Here is a 25,876-nt window from a genome sequence, read left to right as displayed (position 1 = left end):
ATTCCTTGGACAAATAGCAGCATTAATAAAGCCATTTTTGCCCAAGGTTCAAAAACGTCACGTCTGTTCTCCTACTCCCGTTTCTCTACCAGAGTCGGATCCCAATATTTCTGCTCTAGACAAGGCAGATACAGAAGGGTATGAAAAGGACGTTGAGGCAGTACTGGAGGAAGCTGCAGAAGATTCCTCTCCTCTAAGTTGCCACTATATTGTAGCAGAAGCTTCACGCAGCATTGTTGCTATTGTGGAAAAACTAAATACTGACATCCTCAAAAGCCTTTGCATTGTTCATCTGGATTCTCCTCTGCCCCTTTTGGGTATAAAGAGATCTGCAAAAACTTTCAAAACTAGCAAAATACTTTCTTGTATTGGGTGGTTTAGACTCCAGAGAGACACGTAATTTGCCCCTGTACAAATAATTTGTAACACCTCATGTATAATATGCAGTTGAGTTATTGACACCAGTTCACAAAAGATCTCATTAGAACTAGAGAAGGGCAACCAAGCTGATAAGTGTGGAGGTGTTCAGCTATGAGGAAAGATTAGCTAAACTGAATTTATTCTGTCTTGAGAAGAAGCAATTAAAGTCAGTTGAAACCAACTACAGGCGGTCCCCTAGTTACAAACATCCGACTTACAAACTACTCCTACTTACAAATGGAGAGAGACAACAGGAAGTGAGAGGAAATCTTCCCCTAGGAAGGGAAAAAGATGCCTAAACTGATGCTTTATCACCAAGGCTTGTTTCCACAACAACCCAAAATTTTCAAAATCCAATTGTTATTGGGACAGAAAGTTAAGGTGAAATGTTCTGAACAAGGGCACAGACAGCAAAACAAACGTTAAAGGGGTGTTAACCCTTCCCTATGCTATCCAAAAAGCTTAAAAATATTTTTTTCTGGGCTGGAGCTACACTTAAAAAATGTACCTGTTCCGACTAACAAACAAATTCAACTTAAGAACAAACCTACAGACCCTATCTTGTTTGTTACCTGGGGACCGCCTCTAGTTATAACTAGTAACAACACTAGTTATGGTTACCCTGGGGACATACTGGGATTCCCTCACTTTGGGGGGATTTTCTTGCTTCCTTTTTTGGGTATAGAACAGGAAGTTGAGGGAAATGTCCCCTATAGGACATACATGGCAAAAAATAACCCTTCCTTTCTCTATCCAAAATGGGGGGGGGGGGGTTTCTTTAGATACACTGTAAAGGGGTTATGACCACCATGTGTAAATACTTAGGTAGTCCATATTGTGAACTTGGTTTTGTATTCTCCACTTTTAGGTCATTACAAAGGACAAACAAAGGACAAGGGAGCACTCTTTAAGTCTGGAGGAAAAGAGATTTAACCTCCACATATGGAAAGTCTTCACAGTAAAATGTGGAATAGACTCTCTCATGAACTAGTTTTGGTCAGCTTAGCTGATTGTTTCAGAGTGTAGCTGGATGCATCCCTAAATGCACAAAATACCTGGATGTAGATATGTAGAGGGAATAACACTAGGAATTGTTGATCAGGTAGTATCTGATTGCCTCCTGGGCATCAGGAAGGTTTTTTTTTTAATTTTATTTTATGTCAAATGTGAGTATAGTATGGTTGAACTAGATGGACGTGTGCAACTTGATTAATTATGTAACAAATTCCCTGCTATCTTTGACTATTGGGTTACTCAAATGATTTTTACTCTTACAAAAATCTTTACTGAACACTTTCCAGTGGAATTGTATACAAAGAGGTGGTCCATCCCTGTAGTTGATCCCGCCATTTCAATCCTAAGCATCACACTGTACTTTTTTAGGATGCTTTTTCTTTCAAAGATGCTGCAGATACAGTTTGAGTCGTTTTTAAAGGCTCTCTTTAGTCTTGCAGGCCCAGCCCTGCAACCAGCTCTCGCTGAAATTTCAGTATGCTAACTGGACTAGAGCAATGAACAACCAATATGACCCTATTTTTTAGGATCATGTTTTAACAGGGCAGTTACAGCGATTGCCTTCTGCTGTGCTTCTTTATGTGGATGCCCTAGAACATTTCATGAGACAGTTTTCCAAATGGCCATCATCTCTATTCACATGTGCAGAGTCTTGTGGCTAAAGGTCTGCCTGTAAAAAGTGCCCATCACACATGCCTTTTCAAGAAATCTGTTTGGGGAGGCACTTGATAAATTCATCGAAGATGTCACAGGAGGGAAGGTTTTATTCCCAAAATGGAAGATCCCAAAACCTCCCTCCCCAGGAACCTCTACCACCTCAAAATACAGGGCACCTAACCGCTCTACCCAGGCTTCAACTTAAGCTAAGTTCAATCCTTGTTTTTGGCACAAGACTTGGTTTGCAAGGCCTAGCAAGTTTTCCCCAAAGCCTTTCTTGCCAATGAATGGGACCTCTGACTCATAAGAGTGAGGACCCGTCCGTTAGTTTGCCTCTCTCTGGGTCACAGATGTCCCAGACCCGTGGTTTCAAAGGCTTACAAAATAGTATTCAAAACTCTACCCCCTCACTGCTTCCTTCTTTTAAATCAACCAAAAAAATGCCAAGGATAGTCACATTTTCAGAATGTCCTGAACCATCTCATGTCTTGGCAGGTTCAAAGAAACCTGTTTACGGTACCAAAACACAATGGGGGGTAGTCATCATATACTGTATTGAACATCATCTAACAAATATCTTCAAATTCCAAAATTTCACATGGAATTTGCAATGTTGGTAATTACATTTCTGGGATAAGTGGAATGCACGGCATCCATAGACCTCCAAAATGACTGTCTACATGTTTCCATTTATCCTCATTGGCACTTCCTGTGCTTTCCAGTGGCAGACTATCAATTCCAGTTTGTCACACTGCACTTTGTGAATACTCTGGAAGCCGAGGATAGACCAAAGGTACAAGCACCTATTCTTGCCCTTCTCAGAATGCTGGGCGTGCAGGTCACAGGTTATCTGGATGACCTCCCTTCATCGGCCAGTTGTCAGCAAATGTCCACAGGACAATTCAGATGCTCCAGGTTTTTGATGGGTGATCAATTTTTAAAAAAAAAACTGCTCTCCAGAATTCTCATTCTCTGGATAACTTTAGTCTGGTCCTAGATACAATCCGAGCAAAGGTTTTCCTTCCAGAAAAGAAAAATCTTTCTATTAGAGTGCAGGCTTGATTATTGAGGTCAATAAGACATCACACAGTGAGACTCTTCACAAGAGTTCTAAGCCTCATGGTAGTCTCCTTCATGGCTTTACCATTTGCCAACTTTCACTCAAGAGCTCTCCAACCTAACTCTTGTCAACATGAAACGGGCATGCTCAACCTAGCCATGTTCCTGTCCAGCCAAGCAAGGCAGTCCCTGTCTTGTTGGATTTTGAGCCCAGCCTTAAGAATAGGAAGGCTTTTCCTTCCCTATCACAAGAAAGTGATAAATGCTAGTCATCTCCTGGGGAGGAGTGTCCCAGTCCCCCTATGTCCAAGGAACATGGTCACCGGTGGAAGCCAAGCTCTCTATCAACATTCTGAAGCTCAAAGCTGTTCAGTTGGTTCTAAAACTTGGGATCCCCTTTCTTGAAGGCCACCAATCATGTTGCAGTCAGACAATGGAGTCACTCAGTCTTAAAGGAAGAAAGCCAGATAATCTAACTGGAAACTCATTGTCCAGTGATGTCTGCAGTTCTCACCCGAGGAGTGGCTTAAGGGGAAATGGCCCTTCACCCAGACATATTTGTCAGAAATGGGGGACTCTGGATATAGTCATCCTAAGAATACTATGCATAGAATGCATGAAGGTAAAAAACATTCAGCCTTTACAACCACTTTAATATGGGCAAGCTTATTGTGATATCTTTCAGTGGTTTTCAGTGCCAATGGCCCTTTTCCCATCATGTTCAGGAAGCTTATAGGGAACTTATGTGTATGTGACTTAGTACTTGCTTGGCACTTAAATATTATTATGCTCTATATAGAGTGCTGAGCATTTATTTCTTGCTAATGCTCTGCATGGTTTAATTCTAAGTTTTCTGCTATGTATTCGAGTTATGCTAATTAGTTGCTTAAAAAGAATTCTCATCATTAATCAGGTATCTTGATGCAAACACCAAGCAAATTAACATCTATTGGACTTGGCCTTTGCATTTGCTCTTTAAAGATCAAATACAAAATCACATTGACTAAGTGTCTTCTAATTATTGTGGTTTTTTTAACGATGGAATCAATGACCTCTCCAGTCAAGCTGAAGTGTATTTTCCCGTAGCTCATGCTTTTCATATAGCTCTTTCTTTGTTCATGCTCTCTCTGTTTTGTGTGTGAAATTAAGGAAAGAAGCTAGTTAATGAAACATTGGATATCCGGTGCATTGTGTGATTTTTGACTTGAAAGGTGAGACAAATTTTATGTAGCATATGGTCATAGTAGATGAACCATGTTGCCATGGATACACCCCACCTATCAAGGAATGTAGAGCCTCTCCAATTCATGGAACTCTCTACCTCCTACTCTGGCTACCTTTAGGGCTCATGCACACTACAGCTCAAAAAAAAAAAATACAGCTGCTTTTATAAGTAACTTTTATCTGTCCAAAAGCTTGAAGAAGCTCATGCTTTTTTGTGCTCTTTTGCACATTTTTATTGCGAGTTTTTCAGCTTTTGTGAGCATAAGCATTTTTTTCACAAACCCTCCCCTCAGCTAATTTTTCCATTATTTTTTTTTTTTTGCGCATTTTTGGGTTTTTGGGTGTCTTTTCTGCTCGAAAGCTCCTCTCAAAAATGCAAGTTTGGTGAGGTTTTTTTTTTCTGTCTGTAAGCTCATATGCCTGTAAACTCCGGAAAAGCCATAGTGTGCATGGACACATTGGCTAACATGGAGGGTAGTTTCCAGGCAGAAAAAAAAGAGCTAAAAAAAAGCTCAAAAGCCTGTAGGAGCAGCTTCTTTGAGGAGCAGATTGCATGAGCCCTTAGGCCAGGGGTAGGCAACCTCGGCCCTTCAGCTGTAGTGAAACTACAACCCCTGGCAAAAATTATGGAATCACCAGTCCCTGAGGATGTTCCTTCAGTTGTTTATTGTTGTAAAAAAAAAAGCAGATCACAGACATGGCCAAAAACTAAAGGCATTTCAAATGGCAACTTTCTGGCTTTAAGAAACACTAAAAGAAATCAAGAAAAATAATTGTGGTGGCCAGTAACAGTTAGATTTATAGAACAAGCACAGGGAATAAATTATGGAATCACTCAATTCTGAGGAAAAAATTATGGAATCATGAAAAAACAAACAAAATAACACTCCAACACATCACTAGTACTTTGTTGCACCACCTCTGGTTTTATAACTGCTTGCAGTCTCTGAGGCATTGACTTAATGAGTGATAAACAATACTCTTCATCAATCTGGTTTCAGCCTTCTCTGATTGCTGTTGACAAATCATCTTTGCAGGTCGGAGCCTTGTCATGGACCGATTTCTTTAACTTCCACCACAGATTTTCAGTTGGATTGAGATCCGGACTGTTTGCAGGCCATGACATTGACCTTATGTGTCTTTTTTCAAGGATTTTTTTCACAGTTTTTGCTCTATGGCAAGATGCATTATCATCTTGATAAATGATTTCATCATCCCCAAACATCCTTTCAATAGATGGGATAAGAAAAGTGTCCAAAATTTCAATGTAAACCTGTGCATTTATTGAAGATTTAATGATGGCCATCTCCCCAGTGCCTTTACCTGACATGCAGCCCCATATCATAATTGACTGTGGAAATTTGTATGTATTCTTCCGACAGTCGTCTGCATAAATCTCATTGGAACGGCACCAAACAAAAGTTCCAGTATCATCACTTTGCCCAATGCAGATTCGAGATTCATCACTGAATATGACTTTCATCCAATCATCCACAGTCCACGATTGCCTTTCCTTAGCCCATTGTAACCTTGTTTTTTTGTGTTTAGGTGTTAGAGATGGCTTTCTTTTAGCTTTTCTGTATGTAAATCCCATTTCCTTTAGGCGGTTTCTTACAGTTCGGTCACAGATGTTGACTCCAGTTTCCTCCCATTTGTTCCTCATTTGTTTTGTTGTACATTTTCTGTTTTCAAGGCATATTGCTTTAAGTTTTCTGTCTTGATGCTTTGATGTCTTCCTTGGTCTACCAGTATGCTTGCCTTTAACCACCTTACCATGTTGTTTGTATTTGGTCCATGTTTTAGACACAGCAGACTGTGAACAACCAACATCTTGTGCAACACTACGTGATGATTTACCCTCTTTACCTACATACTAACAAGCAGATTTAATCTGATGCAGGTGTTAGTGTTTGTAATGAAAATTTACAGGGTGATTCCATATTTTTTTCCTCAGAATTGAGTGATTCCATAATTTATTCCCTGTGCTTGTTCTATAAATCTAACTGTTACTGACCACCACAATTATTTTTCTTGATTTCTTTTAGTGTTTCTTAAAGCCAGAAAGTTGCCATTTGAAATGCCTTTAGTTTTTAGCCATGTCTGTGATCTGATTTTTGTCTACAACAATAAACAACTGAAGGAACATCCTCAGGGACTGGTGATTCCATAATTTTTGCCAGGGGTTGTACAAGTCCCATGAGACATTGCAAGACCCTGACAATCACAGGCAAAGTGAAGTCTGTGAAGATTCTCACCCTGTTTCAGAGCATGGCAAAATATCCGGTTTTCTCTTGCTGTTCATTGTTTCCATTGTTTGTTGTTTTGGGTTTTTAACTTGTTCCTTTTGGTTTGAGCAGAAAGTGTTATTGCTTTGAGGAAATATATCCTGCATCTCCTGCAATGCATACGGTTGTTATTTCAGTTTGTCCTTGCTTCCGCATACAGTGACTCACTCACCTGTGATTTTATACTTCTCTTGTGCTCAGCAACTGGTTTGTGAGCACCCAAGGTTTCTTGTTACTGCCTTTTGCATTTGGATCTGACATATTGTAAGATAACTTATGTAAAAGGACCAGTCCTGTTGGTTTCTCCCCCTCTTGATTCACTAACAGCTCTGGGGTGCCTTCTGGTGGCCCTGATTGGAGACCAGACATCGATAGCCTTGATTGTTGTTACCTGCTTGAATTCAGATTCCATTCAGAAGCTCCTTTACCTTCAGGTGTGGATCCCACCTCTCCATTAACCAGGGAGGCGTTTTCTACCGCTGTGCCAGATTTCATAAATAAAATAACTACCATGATAGGGGACCGATAATACAGGGGCCATAAGTGTACCTTTTACACTGTCCCCTGCTGAGTCTTTATAGAAAATTCCGGTAACTGTGGCAGCCTCTGAACCCTGAGCCCTCTGAGCCTCTTTTCAATGATTTTTACAGTGCTAAAGTTTGGTTCTTTCATCTCTACAAAAACCGTCATTCATAACCATCGAATATATTCCTCTTTTCACGTTTATGCCACTCTTTGTTATCCCAGGTGGCCCCTATAAAGGGGGAACCAGCATCTCGCTCCACCATATCTTGATGGCTCAGACAGATCATCATTCAAGTTGTAGGCTTAAAGTTATTGTAAAGGCAGAAGGCTTTTTTTATCTTAATGCAAATGCATTATGATAAAAAGCCTTCTGTGTGCATCAGCCCCCTAACACCTGAGGTCCCTCTCTGTCCAGAGATGTCCACGAGTGTCTCAACCGTCCAAGATTCTCCCTCCTGATTGGCTGAGACACAGCAGCGGCGCCATTGGCTGCCGCTGCTGTCAATCGAAGTCAGCTAGCCAATCAGGGGAGAGAGGGGGCAGGGCCGGCTTGGGGCTCCCTGTCTGAATGGACACAGGGAGCTGTAACTTGACTTGGGCGCCCCCATAACAAGCTGCTTGCTGTGGGGGCACTGAACAGAAGGGAGGGGCCAGGAGCACAGAAGAGTTACCCGATCAGAGGAGGATCCAGGCTGCTCTGTGCAAATCCACTGCAACAGAACAGGTAAGTATAACATGTTTGTTATTTTTATAGGAAATAAAACAAGACTTTACAATCACTTTAAAGTGGTTCTAAAGACTGGACATTTTTTACCTTAAAGTGGATGTAAACCCAATGTCATCCTTTCTAAACTACTGCCATAGTGGTTATCTATAAGGATATACATGCCTCCTGCATGTATCTTTACCTGTCAAATGTCTCCCCTCTGTCTGAGACCCGAAAAACTGCAGATTCTGTGAGTGGATCTGTTGTCTGGAGTTCGGTGGGTGGAGTCGTGATGTCAGTAGACTCCCCGCCCACCTCTACATTATTACACTGAACTTCTGCTATGATCTCTAACATCCAGTGAAAAGACAGGAAAGTAACAACATGACTTAAGCATGCCAAATCATGGTGAGGTGTGGATCAGCCAATCATTGCAGAGCTGCTGAAGAAAGGAGTAGGGGTGGGAATTAAAAAAATAATACGTGTCTTAGGCTAGTGCACGAGATACGTAAATCACCTGTCACTCACAGCAAGGAGGATGATTTGACAAAGTTTTTCTCTGTTTGTCAAGTTTTATCTCACTGAACAATAAAAGAGGATTGCTCGGAGCTGGATTAACTCTTTGGCAAGACTGGGCTCAAATGATAGGAAATCTTATTCTCTACATTATGACATTAAAAAAAAAAAAAATTCGGGTTTACATCCACTTTAATGCATTCCCTGCATTACGGTAAACTTACAGCGTTTGTATCATCCCCTCACACCTGTATACTTACCTGAGCCTTACCTTGATCTAGCGCTGTGTCCTTTTGCAGCAAGGGTGGGGTTAGAGGGTACAGTATCCACTTTATTGTAAAAGCCTATAATACCAAGTGCATCTTGGGCTTTCCGGCATTATTCATTTCTCAGATTTCCAAGGTTGTCTCCTGGTCTCTTGTTAATACCTTTTTCTAGTTTTTTTTAGGTGAAAGTTCAGCCATCAACTGATACAAGTTTGGTTATTCATGCAGCCTGCCCCCAGTTTTTATACTGTTATGCATTTTTTTTGTTGGCTAGTGTCTAGTTCTTCTGTTCTTCTGTTAGGTGACTATATAACCTAGTTGTCTGTCTCTAAATTACTTTTGATGATGTGTGCCTCAATGAACTCCAACAAATGGATTTTATGTTTAGTACACAAATCTTGTTTTTTGCTTGATGTTGAGTTTTCCACTCATTTAATGTAAAATGCAATATCTGTATTTCAAGTCTGTAATCAAATGCTTTCGACCTCCATTTCGGCATATTGTAAAAAATGTACTAGGGAGAAATGTAGCTCCTTTAGGGCGCTCAAATTAGAACTAAAGCGAAAACTGGTTTTGTTTTGGATAGAGTAAGGGAGGATTATAATCCTTGCGCTTTTTCTGCCATCTTGGTTCCATTGGGAAGATTTTGCTTCACTTTGTCTCATAGCCAATTTAGTACTTTTCACTAACATCCAGATTTTCAGGACAAGCTTTCAGGGTGTAGATCCTTCTTCAAGGTCCAAGCGGTACTAATACCATATTGAAGAAGGGGGGGACACTCTGAAAGCTTGTCCTGAAAATTTGTTGGTGTGCAAAAAAAAATATATCACATACCATACTCAATGGTTTTTGTTGCAAGTGCACGAATACAGCTACAATCACCTAAAGCATGCTGGTTTGTAGCCACAACAGTAAGTAAGAAGAAATCCCTGCAAACTGAAGGAAAGCCCCAATTTTTGCTTAAAAAAAAGGCGAAATTGTCCACATTGGAAAATTTCCCCTTTCTCAAAATTTGGGATTGTTTTTCCCTTTGACTCTTGATGATCATGGTCACCAGGACAAATAGAGGTGAATTTCAGACAGCAATAAAGATCAGCCAGAACCACACCATGATATATGGTTGCACATGCTCAGTTTGGTCTCTATTGCTGGAGAGAACATTTCCTGTTAGAGGTTGTGTGTGCTGGTGCACAATTTATACATTCATGGGTTTAGTAACACTTTCTTTATCATACATCACAGGACACAAAGTTAGGCTCAATAAGAGTTAGGGTCAATAAGACCCCATATCTCACCACTAGGCTGGGAAGCCTGAAATAAAATAAAACGATCACCGCTTCCCAGCCGAAGCGGCGCTGTTTTTTTGAATGGAGAGGCCGGGCGTGACGTCATAACATTGCGCCCGGCCTCCGATGATCATAGAGACTCCGGCGACCATCTGGTCAGCCAGAAATCTCTATGATCTACATCCGGCGCCGGCGGATCCGCTCTCCGCCTCAACGATCGTAACGGTGAGTCGGAGCAAGCACCGGAGGGAGGGGGGGATGTCCCCTCTCGCCTCCCATAGGAATGATCAAGCGGCAGAACGGCCGCTATGATCATTCCTATGGTGTAGAGATTCGCCGGCTGAAACCGGCAATATCTGAATGATGTCTGTAACTACAGGCATCATTCAGATATACCCACCCAAAGCCCAGGACGTCATATGACGTGGGCGGGCGGGAAGTGGTTAAGCGGTCTCCCTTCTGGGGTATGTAAATACTAAACCCAGGTACTCCCTTTTTGTGGCTTGCAATGTCTTCAAAAAAGAGGAGCAGGGAAAGGCACACCTATGTTGTCAGTAGCTCTTGAGGAGCCTAGTCGTATCCCTAGTGTTGTATCCCCTGAGAGACCAGAGGCTTCCGGGCAATCTGAGCTGCTGCGCTGGTCTGGTATTGTGCCTACAGTCAACGCTGCTGCTTCACCCTTTATCACCAAGGATGAACTGTCCGCAGCCCTAGCCGATTTAGAGCACAGGATTGCTGGCATGATTGCTTTCATCCCACAGGGTGGCAAGAAGTGTGACAGATCCCCCTCCCCTGAGCCTCCTAATTAGGAGCAGGAATGGGTTCAGGATGGGGAAGAGCTAAATTCCAAAGATTCTGTGGAGGGCCTTGCAGATGAGTCTGCTTCTGAGCAATCTGGGCCAGAAGATGTCCAGTTGGTATCTGTGTCTCGGTCGCAGAGGCTCATGATCTAGACGCTTACTGATATGGTTCGTTCTGCCTTTAAGTTACCTCCAGCAGAGGTTTCTGAGCCCCCCTGGTCCTCTTTGTGGGGTCCCTGAGGCCTCTTCAGGTCGCACAGGCTTTCCCCTTGCACCCACTGTTGGAACAGGCGGTCTATGCTGATTGGGAACAACCCGACAGGATTTTCGTTCCTCCTAAGAGGTTTTTCCTTTTTATATCCCATGAAAGAAAAGTCTAAGAAGTGGAACATGCCAGCCGTAGATGCACATGGACTTTAGTCCAAACTAAAACTAAAGTCCATGTGATAAAGAAAATAGGATTTTTTCGTCACGCTTCCCTGTAAAATCCTTTTTTTTTGAGTGCATCATGGTAAAACATAGGTCCCTCCCCTCTTTTTGAGTATTCAGTGCTTGCTAAAAAAACTGAAGTGCTTCCTGTATGGGAGGGGTTATATAAGGGATCACTTTGTGTCTACCAGTGTCCATTCACCTAGAGATGGTGTATAACCCAGTAGGTAATGAATATTAGCCTAACTCTGTGTCCTGTGATGTAGTCAAGGATTTTACAGGTAAGTATGATGAAAAAATCCTATTTTAAACTTTGTGTATTTTTACTTGAAAATTTGTGTTTCATAAACACAAATATCGTGTGACATAAAAAAAATTACAACAGCCGCTATTTTATTCTCCAGGGTCTCTGCTTTAAAAAAAAATGTATATGGTTTGGGAGTTCTAAGTAAGTTTCTAGCAAAAAATATGAAAAAAAATTGAAAATTGCCCGGGCAGCTGTTGGTTAAAGCAGCCAGAAATCATATAGGCAAAATCAGGAAAAGGCCAGAGGGAGAAAAGGGATAGAGTACAGAGTGTGAATTAGGCTAGGGAAAAAGGAAAGGGAAGGGGTGGTGAAGAAAGGGATGTTCCAAAGGAGGAAGGTATCAATCTAATTAGCCTCACTGCTTGAGAATAAATCTGTATTCTGGAGAACAAGTATATTCTAACCAGTAAAATCAGGTATGCCTACATTTTTCTTCCAGATAAGAGGTCTTTCATTAAGTATGTCAGATAACATTTATTTTAGCGAGCCAGAAAAGCAAGACAAGCAGGAAAATGTTTCTTACAGAGTGATTTGATGCAGGTCCTGGATGCATTGAGAAGATGCATCACCAGGGAGCATTTAGATCTGTTCCTGGAAAGGCCTGAATGGTAGAAGAGAGAATGGCAGTCAGATAATTCCCAGAATCAACATCTGTGCATTTTTTTAATGATTTCGCCCATCTTTGTCCAGAAGGGTCTAGTGCACTACAAAAAAATATGGAGATGTGTGCCATTGAACTCACCACATTTTCAGCATAGATGAGGATTGCAGGTAAACTTTGTAGAATACCATAGGTACCTTTTGACCACCACTTTAGGATCTTATAACCCAACTCTTGAAACTTTCCAGCTGTAAAATCTACCCGTTGTTCATGAGTAAATAAAATATCAAGATCCCTTTCCCATTTATGCAGGAAGGGGGGTGTAAAAAGTAGTCAGGGGGTTGTATTAGGAGTTGATAGGTTGAAGAGGTCGAGTGACACGGCAGCCCAGGCTCTGAACACATCCTTTCAAATGGCCTGAATTGTGCCCTGTTTGTGAGCAATAACAAATTGTAAGAACTGCTGGAGTCTCCATTTGTCTAGCGTAGGGTGAAGCATTGCCCAGATATCTGTGGGGGAAAACTGTCTGGAAAAGAAACTGTCATCTATTCCAGAGGCAGTCAGGATTTCCTACAATAAGGGCCATAGACGTGGTTGCAGCAGTTTCCAATACTCTAAAAGTAGGACTTTTGTAGGGGGAGTTGCCGCCCTCAATGTATGAGGTGTCAGTTTTAAAACCAAAGCCAGATAAGAATGAGTGAATATGTGTCGTGCAGACCTATTTGGCTCCTAAATATAGATTACAAAATCCTGGCAAAAATCTTGACCAGGAGGTTAACTGCTTCCCGACCAGGGCACCCCAATATACGTCGGCAGAATGGCACTGGTGGGCAAAAGGGCATACAGGTACGTCCCCTTTTAAGACGCGGCGCTGCGCGCCCACCTCATTGACCGTGACTGCGGGTCCCACGGACTCGATGTCCGCCGGGTGCCCGCTATCGTGTCACGGAAAGTTAGAACGGGAGATGCTTTTGTAAACAAAGCATTTCCCCGTTCTGCTTAGTGACAGGACAGAGATCACTCTCATCGAGAGCAGTGATCACTGTCGTGTGTTGAAGACCTCCTCCCCGTTAGAATCACTCCCTAGGACACACTTAACCCCTTCATAGCCCCCTAGTGGTTAACCCCTTCATTTACACAGTAATCAATGCATTTTTATAGCATTGATCACTGTATAAATGACAATGGTCCCAAAATAGTGTCAAAAATGTCCGATGTGTCCGCCATAATGTCGCAGTCCCGATAAAAATCGCAGATCGCTGCCATTACTAATGAAAAAAAATGAATAAAAAAAATGCCATAAAACTATCCTCTATTTTGTAGACGCTATAACGTTTGCGCAAACCAATCAATATACGATTATAGAATACATATTGGCCTAAACCAGTGATGGCGAACCTTGGCACCCCAGATGTTTTGGAACTACATTTCCCATGATGCTCGGGTACTCTGCAGTGTAAATGAGCATCATGGGAAATGTAGTTCCAAAACATCTGGGGTGCCAAGGTTTGCCATCACTGACCTAAACTGAGGGAAAAAAAAAAAATTATATATTTTTTTTTTTTCAAAATTGTCTTTTTTTTTTTTTTTTCTTTATAGCGCAAAAAATAAAACCCGCAGAGGTTATCAAATGCCACCAAAGGAAAGCTCTATTTGTGGGGAGAAAAGGATGTCAATTTTGTTTGGGTACAATGTCGCACGACCGCGCAATTGTCAGTTAAAGCGACACAGTGCCGATTCGCAAAAAGTGCTCTGGTCAAGAAGGGGGGAAATCCTTCCAGGGCTGAAGTGGTTAAATAGGGTATTCCTGTCTATTATAAATAGCGACAAAACCGGCTTTATGCCAGGAAAATCTACATTGGCTAATATAAGAACACAATTAGTAGCACAATTGAGGAATTTTATCCCCAAGATGAGTGCCTTGGCATCTTTAGACACTGCCAAGGCATTCATCTCCATAGAGTGGGAGTTTCTTCAAATAAGAGGCGATTTAGATTTGGGATAAATTCAGGAAATGGATAAGGATATTATTTAAACAACCATGTTCGAACCTATTGGTAAACGGATTACCATACCCTACTATACGATTATACAAGGGAACAAGACGGGTGCCCACTATCCCCTCAATTGTTTGCAATAGCAATAGAAGCATTGGCTATAAGGTTTAGACAGTCTAAAAGCGTTAAAGGAATTATAATAGGGGAGAGGACTGAACACATTTGTTTATATGCGGATGACATCATACTATTCACAAGACACACAAACATCATTTGTAGAAGCCATGAAAATAATAGATACATTTGATACATTCTCTGGCCTTAAAGGGTTACTAAACCCTCGTGTTTAAAAAAATAAATAACAAACATGTCATACTTGCCTCCCACTGTGCAGTTCGTTTTGCACAGAGTGGCCCCCATCCTCCTCTTCTGGGGTCCCTCAGTGGCGCTCGTGGCTCCTCCCAACATCGGGAAACCACCTAGGAGAAGCGCTCTCCCTGGGGGTAACTGCAAGCGTGCTCCCTAGTCTAGCTTTTGCGTCCATAGACACAGACAGCCGGACTTGGCCCCGTCCCCGGCATAATTGGATTTGATTGACCGCAATGGCTGCGCTGCTTTTAATCTATCCAATCAAGAGCAGAGACACCGGCCAGAGGGGGTGTGCGCATCTCCTGCGTGGGAACGAATGGGCTCAGGTGAGTAAAAACCACCTAGGAGAAGCGCTCTCCCTGGGGGTAACTGCAAGCGTGCTCCCTAGTCTAGCTTTTGCGTCCATAGACACAGACAGCCGGACTTGGCTCCGTCCCCGGCATCATTGGATTTGATTGACCGCAATGGCTGCGCTGCTTTTAATCTATCCAATCAAGAGCAGAGACACCGGCCAGAGGGGGTGTGCGCATCTCCTGCATGGGAACGAATGGGCTCAGGTGAGTAAAACCGGGGGTGGGGCTGCCAAGTGACAAAAGTTTTCCCCTTAATGCATAGGATGCATTAAAGCCCCATACACACTATCAGATTTTTTGCTGATTTTTTTTTTCCTTCAGATTTACCAAAACCATATATTATGAGGTCAAACCTTAGGAGTTTCAATTTGTATGCAATCAGGCAGGCCCTTGCACTACATGGTTTTGGTAAATCTGAAGACAAAAATCAGCAGAAAATCTGAAAGTGTGTATGGGGCTTTAGGTGAAAAAAACACCAGGGTTTACATCCCCTTTAAGATGAATTTGCAGAAATCTGTATTGATGCCAATGGGTCAAGAGACAGGGGAATGGTCCCAAGTTCCATTAAGAGTATTGAACTTATTTAAATACTTGTGCATAAACATCACCTTAGAACCAGCAGAAGTACTGGAAGCCAATGTATACCCGATAGAATACATTAAAAGCAAACTGAGAGTCTTGAATAAATTGCGACTGTCTGTCAGTATCTGGGAGATTAAATTTAATCAAAACAATAATTTTTCCTAAGTGCTTGTATGTCTTCTCGCACTCATTGGTGCAAATACCTAAGCAGATATTTAAAAAAACTGAACTCCCATTTTTCTAGTTAGAAAAGTTCATATGGGTTAAAGGTAGATGCAAAATAAAACTTACAATGCTACAACGACCCAAAATGGCAGTAGGAATGGCATTACCAAATCTATATCTATATTATCTGGCAGGCCAATTAAAACATTTAAGAACATGGGTAATGCAGGAACAGGAAATAGGGGCGGAGAAACATCCATTAAATATTTTACATGTAGATGATTTGTTAGTAGGACTAGAAGTACACCTGTTAAAATCCCCCTGTGGACATTGGCACGGTCAGTATAGAAGGAGGCTAAGAAGCTAACTGGCTTTATTGATACCCCCTCAGATCTTTATGTGGAATAATCCAGCTTTAGACCACCTGAAAATATTTGTAGATAGTAACTATTGGAGACAAAGGGGTAACTATGTTAGAACAAGTTTACAACCACAATATATTGCGTTTGTTTGAATATTTAACCACTCCAGCCCCGGAAGGATTTGTCCCCTTCCTGACGAGCCATTTTTTGCGGTGCGGCACTGCGTCGCTTTAACTGACGATTGCGCGGTCGTGCAACGTTGTACCCAAACAAAATGCCAACACCAAGCCGTGTGTGTTGCCATTTGGGAGGGGGCGGATTTTGTAATAATATCTTGGGATACTGGAAACAAATTGTAGATAAATTTTCAAGAATTTTAAAAGACAAATCTCAGATATGATAGAGGAATGGCTATTGGGGCTATTAGAGGAGGAGTATTGGCCCAGATATACCAAGACATTCTTGCAAGAGGTATTACTTATGGCAAGATAACAAATAGTGTAAAGATGGATTCAACCCACATCTCCATTAGTTAGCCAATGGGTCAAAGCCATAAACCAGATTTTACTATATGAAAGAATAATGTGTGAACATAGAGGAAATGAGCAGAAATACCACAAAATATGGGGGAAATTAAAAATAATTACTTGTCTCTGAATACAAGGGAGGGGTAGAAATGAGTACAGTTTGAAATGAGGTAAGAAAGCATGGTACCTAGAAGGAAGAGGTAGTAGCTACTGTGTGGGAAAGTAGAGTTGGGATGGTTTGTTCAATGTGTGCAAGGAAGTAGAAATGGGAATGGAATTGTTAGAAGACACATGAGAATTGTATTTGTAATCAACGAAATTGAGATACTGTATTTTTAATGTGATAGTGTGTTAAAAAAAAAAAAAAAGCTGGACTAATAGGATGGCTCCTGGAGACTTTACAGTGTTTAGTTCCTAACCAGGAGAGGCAATATAGAGAAACAAGACATTTACTTGTTACAGGGTAGTCCATTGCTGAGGTGAGTAGCCTGTTAGTATTTTATAGGGTCATATGCCACCCCTCCATGCATTTTAGGTAAAGTGAGAAACTGGTACAATAATCTTGGAAGGGTTGGGACCATATGAATTGTAGAAATTCTCGCTGAATTGTTTTCTGGAAGGACATTGGTATCCTAACCAGGAGGGTTTGAAGCAAGGCAAGTATATTCATTTACAGAAACCTTTACTCTATTTTAATTAAAGTGAAACAATGATGCCACCTTAACAATTTATTACTCTCCATTTCCTTTGAAATACTGTTATGCTAGTTTTAGGGCAAATTGTCTCTGACATTTAAAAAAAAAAAAAAATAACAGAAGAAAATCTTAGCTAATCTATTTACTGTCTAAAAATACAATCGTATTAAATGTTTACATCTATTGAAACATACTAAAGAAGTAGAACTAGCCCGCTTTATGAATAGGCAACACTGTTGAGAAATAAATAAAAATGGTAAAATTTAATTGACTGATCACACAGCATAATTTACCAGGTTTTCACAGTTGTCCCCAAGTGATGTAAATTGCACATTGTTGAAAGCATACTAGAGAGATCCCAAAGATATATATGATATATTTATTCTAAAGGAACCTATACAGTGAAGATGGTGATGCCAATTTTGTATTTTTCATAATATTTGTGCAAATGTTTATGAAATTTGATATAAAAAAAAGAATGTGGTTTAGTGCAGACCACAAAATACCTCCACATTTTCGGTTACATATAAAATATGAGAATGTGTTGAGTTATTAAATAGAAAATCAGTCCTCAAATTGTGCATTCTTTTATAGCCATTAAAAAACAAGTGTACCTAAAGTTGCTTTTTAAAGGTTTTGTTTACCTGAGAGTTCCACCTTAATAGGATTGGCATCACTGTGCTGCCTCTCAACACACCTATTATTTTATGAATATTTATAAAAGGCACCAAAAGCTTCTACGCACTCAAATGAGGAAAGCAAAGTTTTTTTCGTACTATTTTAGCTCAGTGATAAATGGTGGTGTATTAACAGATTTTATTTTATAGTTTCCAGCATATAAAAAAAAATAATAATTCTGTTTTGCTTGTGGCTCTGATGCCTAACACTGTAAATTTTTTTGATATGCAGTACAGAACATTCTTATAGCACTTTTTTGGTAAATTCTGTGATTACTTTAAAGCAATCCAAATAATGCAATACTTGTTTTTAAACATCTCCCTGGTGCACAGTACTCGTGCATACTGTTAGGTTTCTGAGGTGTGCAACAGATGGTGGTAAACTAAATTGTATTATTCGGGGGGGGGGGTCTTAAGATTGTATGGACAGGTGTTCTGAAGTGGAAAATGTATCCCTTGGGTTCTATGAAAAAGAATACCATGAAATGCTTTTCTGTGAACTGTGATGGTGGAAGTATGGGTTTAGCTACTGTATAAATGGTTGTCATAATCTCTTCAGGACCATCTGTTGCATTTCTGATAGAAAATATAATAAAAATACAACAGTAGAGGTCTGCATAGCATTCAATGTATTTTACCTTTTTCAGCATTATTTTGGAGTGTAATCATTTTTTTTTTCAAAAGAATAAATATGTTAACCACTTCAGCCCCGGAAGATTTGGCTGCTCAATGACCAGGCCATTTTTTGCGATACAGCACTGCGTCGATAACTGACAATTGCGAAGTCGTACAATGCTTTACCCAAACAAAATTGATGTTTTTTTTCCCACAAATAGAGCTTTCTTTTGGCCTTTTGGTGGCATTTGATTGCCTCTGCAGTTTTTATTTCTTACGCTGTAAACAAAAGAAGAGTGACAATTTTGAAAAAAAACACTATCTTTTACTTTTTGCTATATTGAAAATATCCCACATTTTTAATCAAAAAAACAAATGTTTTCCTCAGTTTAAGCCGATATGTATTCCTCTACATATTTTTGGTAAAAAATCGCAATAAGCGTATATTGATTGGTTTGCGCAAAAGTTATCGCACCTACAAAATAGGGGATAGATTTATGGCATTTTTATTATTTTTTTTTTTTTTTTACTAGTAATGGCAGCAATCTGCAATTTTTTATAGGGGCTGCGATATTGTTTGATTATATGGACAAATTGCACACTTTTGACACATTTTTGGGACCATTGACAATTATACAGCGATCAGTGCTATAAAAATGCACTGATTACTGCATAAATGTCACTGGCAGGGAAGGAGCTAACCCTAGGGGACGATCAAGGGGTTGACTGTGTTCCCTAGGTGTGTTCTAACTGTAGGGGGGATGGGACTGTCTAGGAGGAGAGAGAGAGAGAGATCAGTGTTCATACCTGATATGAACACACGATCTGTCTCTACTCCCCTGAAAGAACCGGGATTTGTGTGTTTCCACACACAGATCCCGGTTCTCGCCCTCTGTCACTAGCAATTGCGGGTGCCCAGCGGTCATCGCGCCTGCCGGGCACTTGCATCGGCTGCGAGCGCCCACGTGCACCCCTAGTGGCCAAAAGACAAAGTGACGTAAGGTAACGTCTTTTCGCCCAGCCGTGCCATTCTGCCGCAGTAAAATTGCGGCAGCTGGTCGGCAAGCAGTTAATTACATTCCTGGCAAACAGGAGCCAATGGCTAAAACTTTCTACAGCCTCTCTGCCATTGAGGAGGGAGAGACATCGCTGGATTGAGATCGGGCTCAAGTAAGTATTACGGTGGGCTGAAGGGGGAACTGCATACAGAAGATTTTTTAATCAATTGCAGACTCTGGGCATGCTAGACACGTCATTGTACACAGGCCTAGTAGTCTGCCCTGCTGTCAGGATCCCCCCGTCGCAGTACACAGCAATTCAGCCCTGATGAATCAGATGAATCACGGCTGCATTAACTATTATTTAAACTTATCTGTTTTTTGTTTGCTTTCTTTATTAATATTTTTATATACCCATACCTTGTACATCTGGGTACAGAGGAGCATGTGACTCGTCCCTCCCACTTGATAATGTTGGTGTTAGGACAGGTGACCACACTAGTTGGTTAAGCAGCCAGTTTCCAAAGCCATATGTCAGCTTCTTGTAGCTTAGAAAGGGCTGCTTCTCCCCGCTTTGGACAGCAGAACAGAATGATTGTGGAAAGCACAGGCTCACATTGGGGCTTGAAAAATGCTATGGGAGCATGGAAGGTGTTGTCCTGATTTGCTCCTAATAAATACTCTCGCCAACCAGATTTTTACTGCTCAAAAACCCTCAACTAAAAGGTAACGGCTTGTAAAGAACTCTCAATGTATGATCAAATGATAATGATAGCATTAAAATAAAGTTGGTATTGTCATATAAAGTATAAAAAAAGCTAAATAACTTGATTAGAAAATGGTTACTCAGTACTTCCTGAAGGTTTTTTTCCCCCCATTTTGAGAGCTGTATTAGAATGTGGCATATCCTCCAATAATCTTTTTCTTTTTTCCTAGCCACCATTTTCTACTGCTAATTATCCTTACTTTGCTTCAACAATCTTTAATCCAGTTGGCCCTTCTATAGCTTCCAAATTTTACAACAGCAGTACTCCAGCTTTGCGAATGAATGTACCAGCTGCGACCTCAGGTTCATCAAAACTTGGCCCACAGGCATGCACCATACAATTAATTTACTATTCCACATTTCTCATTGGCTTTGGGCACTTTTTTTTTTTTTTTAAGTTTTAAACCAGTCACTGGTGTTTAATCTTCACTTTGCCTTTTTACATTTTCTGCACTGTTTTATAAGAATGCAATTATGTTTTGTCTAGCTTTTTTGTTTTGTTTTTTCATTTATATACTGTTCTGAGCTCTAGGTTTATATTTAATTTATTCATATTCATCACTTCTAAAAGCAGATATTTTTCCTTTTACAGGTACGGTTCAATGTAAATACCCCTACTGATTGTAGTCCAGCCCCTGAGCCCAGGCCTTTACCTACAACATCAACTCCTATTTTGCCTCCTACCTCAAGGTACATAGATTTTAATTCATACAAAGTCAGTGGCCAGGCATTGGGTAGTGAATTATCTAAATATTCCTACAAAGCAGTAAATAAATTTAAAAACAAGTCCTGACTAACCTCTAGTTGCAGGCATTATACAGCAATTCACCCTCAAATCTTGCAAAAGATGCAGTGAAGTTGATTGCTGGGCACTAGCACATTGGTCCAACCTCTTTGTTTACCTGTTTTGTGTTTACATAAGAGATTGGAAGGCTGGCAGGCTGCCAAGTCACTTTGGGGAGGGTGTAGCAGAACAAGCAACTAAGGGTCGGTTCACACTGAGGCAGCACGACTTACAGCGCGACTGCCTCAGGCGACCCAGGACACGACTCAGCAGCGACTTGCAAGACGACTTCTGTATAGAAGTCAATGCAAGTCGCCCCGAATGTCGTACAGGAACCTTTTTCTAAGTCGGAGCGACTTGCGTCACTCCGATTAGAACGGTTCCATTGCACAGAACGGGACGCTACTTGTTAGGCGATTAGGTCGCCTGACAAGTCGTCCCAATGTGAACCGGGGCAAAGAGAAAGCAAGAGCTTTTTTATTGTAAATGTTTTAGTATGAATTCACAGCGTCAGCGTTCTGTCGAAGTGCCCCCCATCGAATAGTGCCTGCGCATGCGCGAGATGGAGCCACACTTCAGCTGATTTGACGATCAGCTGGAGTGACTTGACCAGGGCGCAAACGCACATCGTAGGAGGCATCTCTCGATGGGAGATACCATTTCAGGCCACAATTGAAACCTATAAAAATAGCGGGGGGAGACCATAGTTCTCACATTGTGCCTCGCTGTTGCAGGGCGGCTTTACAGTGTACCGATGGTCCGGGACTTGGGCGGGTTTGCTGTGTTGAACGGCCAGTTTTGCCTGTGTGAAAGGGCGGGTTGGAACACAGACAAAACCAGCTCTTCAACACAGTCACTAGCCGCCCTCCAGCAGCAGCAATCTGAGAACTACGGTCTCCCCCGCTGTTTGTATAGGTTTAAATTATGCCTGTGAAATGGTATCTCCCATCGAGAGATACCTCCTACAATGTGCGCATGCGCCCTGGTTAAATCATCTGTTGTGCTGCCCATAGCATGCGCAGTACATCCCGGGCACTTCTTGATAGCGGCCACTTCTCGACAGAACACTGACAGCTACACTGCTCAGTGTCTCAACTCTTAGCTCTTAACCAAGCTTGAAACACCTCAAATGACTAGTGTTGTAACTGATGGAAAGCACCGTGCAAACTGCAGCTCTAAAGAGAAACTAAAATAGTGCCGTCCTTCTTTGTAAAGGATAAGAGGGTTTTGTTTAGCATTAGGAAGGTTTACTAATCTCTGGATATCAGTGTTAATTTCGTTGACTGAAATATTTTCTTTGACTAAATTAATACTATTTTAGTCGACTAAAATATGACTAAAAATGCCATTTTACTCAAAAGACTAAAAAATGACTAAAACTAAAATAGTATTTTAGTCAAAAGACTATGACTAAAACTAAATTTAAATTGGATGTCAAAATTAACACTATACTGCCACATAAGAATATGTAGAAAAAGGTTTTTCTTATTTTTCTTAATATCTAATGTTGGGAATATAGTCAGGTAATATGTGCAATGGCATTACAGCCAATAGAGTTAACACTTTTTTTTTCAAGTTGTACTTCTGCTTGTCAAAAAGCAATTTTTGGTTGTTTATGAAACTTGTTTTTATTTATAAAAACGTTCTATATCACAATGGCTAAATCTGTGTCTGTAGTGCATGGTGAAACGTAATACCATAAATAACATGTTATTAGATTTTTTTCTCCAGGAGTATATAAAGTTTGGCAATTCTAAAAAAAATAATGCATTAAAATCTAACTAAACCCATTAGATTTTAGTCTACTAAAATGTATTGGAGATTTTAGTTGACTTACGACTAAGAATAAAACAATTCAGATGACTAAAATATGGCATTTTAGTCAAAAGACTAGAAGTAGGACTGAATCGAAATTTGATGTTAAAATTAACACCGCTAGCTAACACCTTAATCTGTACATGACAGTGTATGCACTCCATATATAATGGTGATGCATTTTGTCCATACTTCTAAAATCAAATGCTTTGATTGTTCCTTTCCACAGTGTGCTGTGACACACTGCTTGCAGCTACATAGGTCAGTGAGGACCTATTCTAAAGTTAATTTAAGGCTTGTTAAGGATATGTAAACAATTGAATGTCAATAGCCTGCCCACATTTTCTTATTTAAAGTTGCATAGTAGGGTTAAATAAAGACACCAGTCCATCCAGTTCAACCTGAGTGAGTGTGGGTGCGTGTGTACAATTGTCCCTATCCCTGTACATTGTGCCTCATCAAGATGCTCATCTATTATTATTATTATTAATTTAAGGTACCCATATAGCGCCATCAATTTATGCAGCGCTCCACACATACATCGTCACATCGGTCCCTACCCTCAAGGAGCCCACAATCCAAGGTCCCCAACTCACATTCATGTACTAGGGCCAATGTTTTTGGACAGAAGCTAATTAACCTACCAATTGAAAATGAAACTTTTATTTTAATTTTAAATTGTTAAAAGTAAAAAGACCTGCCATGGACCAGGTATAAAATACCTGCTATTACCTTTGGCAGAATCTTTGGTACTAGAGACCTGTTACTAAAGACATGCTACTTGTATCTTAAGCCACACTACCTGCCATCCTGCTGTCCAGTGAAAGTACAACCATGAAGGGCAAAACAAGGTTATTTTAGCGTAATAGTAGGCATTGCCTGGTGTCTGTCCTTTAAGCAGAGCTTTTAGGGTTAAAGGTTAACTAATGGTTTACCATTTCTTAAACTGCTGTTTTATATGAAAACTTTGTTACACAAAACAAAAACAAAAAAACTAGATACAGCTATACCCCTGATGTCACAGAACATGGGTTTGCAAAAGGGAGTTCAGCAGAAGCTGTTTGCCTTTTCTATCCTTAATCTCTCTCTCTCATGTTTTGACTCAATGGCTTCTGAAAACAGTGGCCACTGCATTTTAGTGGTGCAATATCAAATGTTTGTTTTGAACTGTTAGGTGCCTTAAATATAAGTTTTGAAAGCTGGACACTTATCCCTATCCCACTGCATTGTGTTTTTTTTTTTTTTTTTCACTAGGTGGTGGTCAGCACATTGCTGCATGGATTTTTACCATTCATTATTTAGTTAAAGGGGTTGTAAACCCTTAGGGTTTTTCACCTTAATGTATTCTATGCATTAAGGTGAAAATCCTTTTGTGATGCAGCTACCCCCGGGGCCCCCCTTTTACTTACCATAACCCGATCGTTCCAGCGATGGGGACAAGCACAGCAGCTCCAGCCGCTGTCTCGAGTCCTCATTGGATAGATTAATAGCAGCAGAAGCCATTGGCTCCCACTGCTGTCAGTCAAATCCAGTGACACAGGACCTGGAGGGCGGGACCGAGTGCTGCTGTCTGTGTCAATGGACGCAGCTACAGGGCTCTCAATGGGTGCACTCAAGAAGAGGGGGAGCCAGGAGAGCCGCCGGGGGAACCCCAGAAGAGGAGTATCGGGGCCACTCTGTGCAAAATCACTACACAGAGGAGGTAAGTATAGACATGTTTGTTGTGTTTTTTTTTTTTGTTTTGTTTTGTTTGTTTTTTTTTTAACAAAGTTTTACAATCACTTTTAAAGCAGACTTAACCCAACGATTTAATGGTTTCTCTAAACCGTTACATTCCAGATATGCCTCTGGTGATAACTGTCAATGTTGCCAGTGAGCTTATGTTAGATCTCAACCAAACATCAACCCCTCAAATTGCTGATGTCCTAGCTGATCACATATAAAGCACTATGCATATTGCAGATCTAAGGAGAAACTAAGATAGTTCTTTCTTCTGTTCTAAAGGATAGAAGGGTTTAGTTCTGCTTTAGGGAAGGTTTTCTAATTTCTGGATACTTTAATTTACAAATGTGTAGGCATGCCAGATATTATGGTGGTGATGCATTTCGCCCATACTTCTAAAATGAAATGCCTTGTTATGTTCCTTTCCATTTTTTACAGTGACACTGCTGGTTTAGATTTAAAGTACCTGAAAAGAAATGGAAGTGCACCTACCAAATCACTGAAAAATGGAAACCCTGGTAAGCTTAACATGTAGGCATACAGATGAGCTTCACAAAAAGCCATGTACATCTGTTCTGTAATTTTATTCTTATTCTAATTATGAAAGCAATTTTTCTTTCTCCTTTTTTTTTCCAGCTCCAGTTAGGCCGACCTTAACCAAGTCTGGGAGTTCACCAATACTGTCAGCCTACTTCCCAGGACAGCAAGCAAGGCTTCCTGCTTCTTAGATATTGTACAGAATACATCATTGACCAAATACTGCACATAACACTCCACTTTGGGTAGGAGTATGGTCAGTTTAAACTGCCACATCAAGCTGTATCCAAATAAAACAGTAAAAATGTATTACTTTGTATAGATGCCTGAGAAAGGCAGATGTTTTAAGGCAAAAGATCCCAAAACAGGCATGCTGGCTGAAGGTGTTTAGGGTGAAATTATGGTGGTAATACTTGGTGCTAAAATCTGCATAACTGTAAATAATTTAAAAATATATGTATGTTTTGATGGTTTGGCCTAAACACACAAAAATCATTCATCCCTATTTTTGTGCTTTCTAATACATGTGTTGAAAGGAACATGTTTTATGTCTTGAGTTTTTTTTTTTTTTTTTTTTTGTCTGTAATATTTGTAAAATACATTTGAACTCAGAGGTCTTAGAGCGCACTTGCTGATTTCATGGTTATTTGAATCCAAAGGAAACACTATTGGTCTAGCTGCTCAGCCATTTTTACTGATAAAATGCATGTGTCTAACTCATTTGTAGTGCTGGTAAACAAGTATGTGGTATAGGCCTGTCCAAGATGGCATAATACATATTATAATTTATTTATTTTTTTATTTTTTGTATTATGCT

General features: G+C 40.5%; 1 protein-coding gene across 2 annotated transcripts in view; it reads left to right on the top strand.

The window, feature by feature from the left end:
• LOC141146543 (spindle assembly abnormal protein 6 homolog) overlaps nt 1–25,668 on the top strand; it is a 126,828-nt gene extending 101,160 nt beyond the window's left edge. For both annotated transcript variants that reach the window (XM_073632965.1, XM_073632966.1), the window contains 3 exons: nt 20,794–20,891; nt 24,961–25,040; nt 25,159–25,668. In XM_073632965.1, coding sequence (XP_073489066.1) covers nt 20,794–20,891; nt 24,961–25,040; nt 25,159–25,250 — 270 coding nt within the window. In that variant the 3' untranslated portion in view covers nt 25,251–25,668. The remainder of the gene's footprint in view (nt 1–20,793; nt 20,892–24,960; nt 25,041–25,158) is intronic.
• The last annotated feature ends 208 nt before the right edge of the window (nt 25,669–25,876 follow it).

Source organism: Aquarana catesbeiana, linkage group LG01 (assembly GCF_042186555.1).
Source record: "Aquarana catesbeiana isolate 2022-GZ linkage group LG01, ASM4218655v1, whole genome shotgun sequence".
NCBI lineage: Eukaryota > Metazoa > Chordata > Amphibia > Anura > Ranidae > Aquarana > Aquarana catesbeiana.
This window is presented reverse-complemented; position numbering and strand designations above follow the sequence as displayed.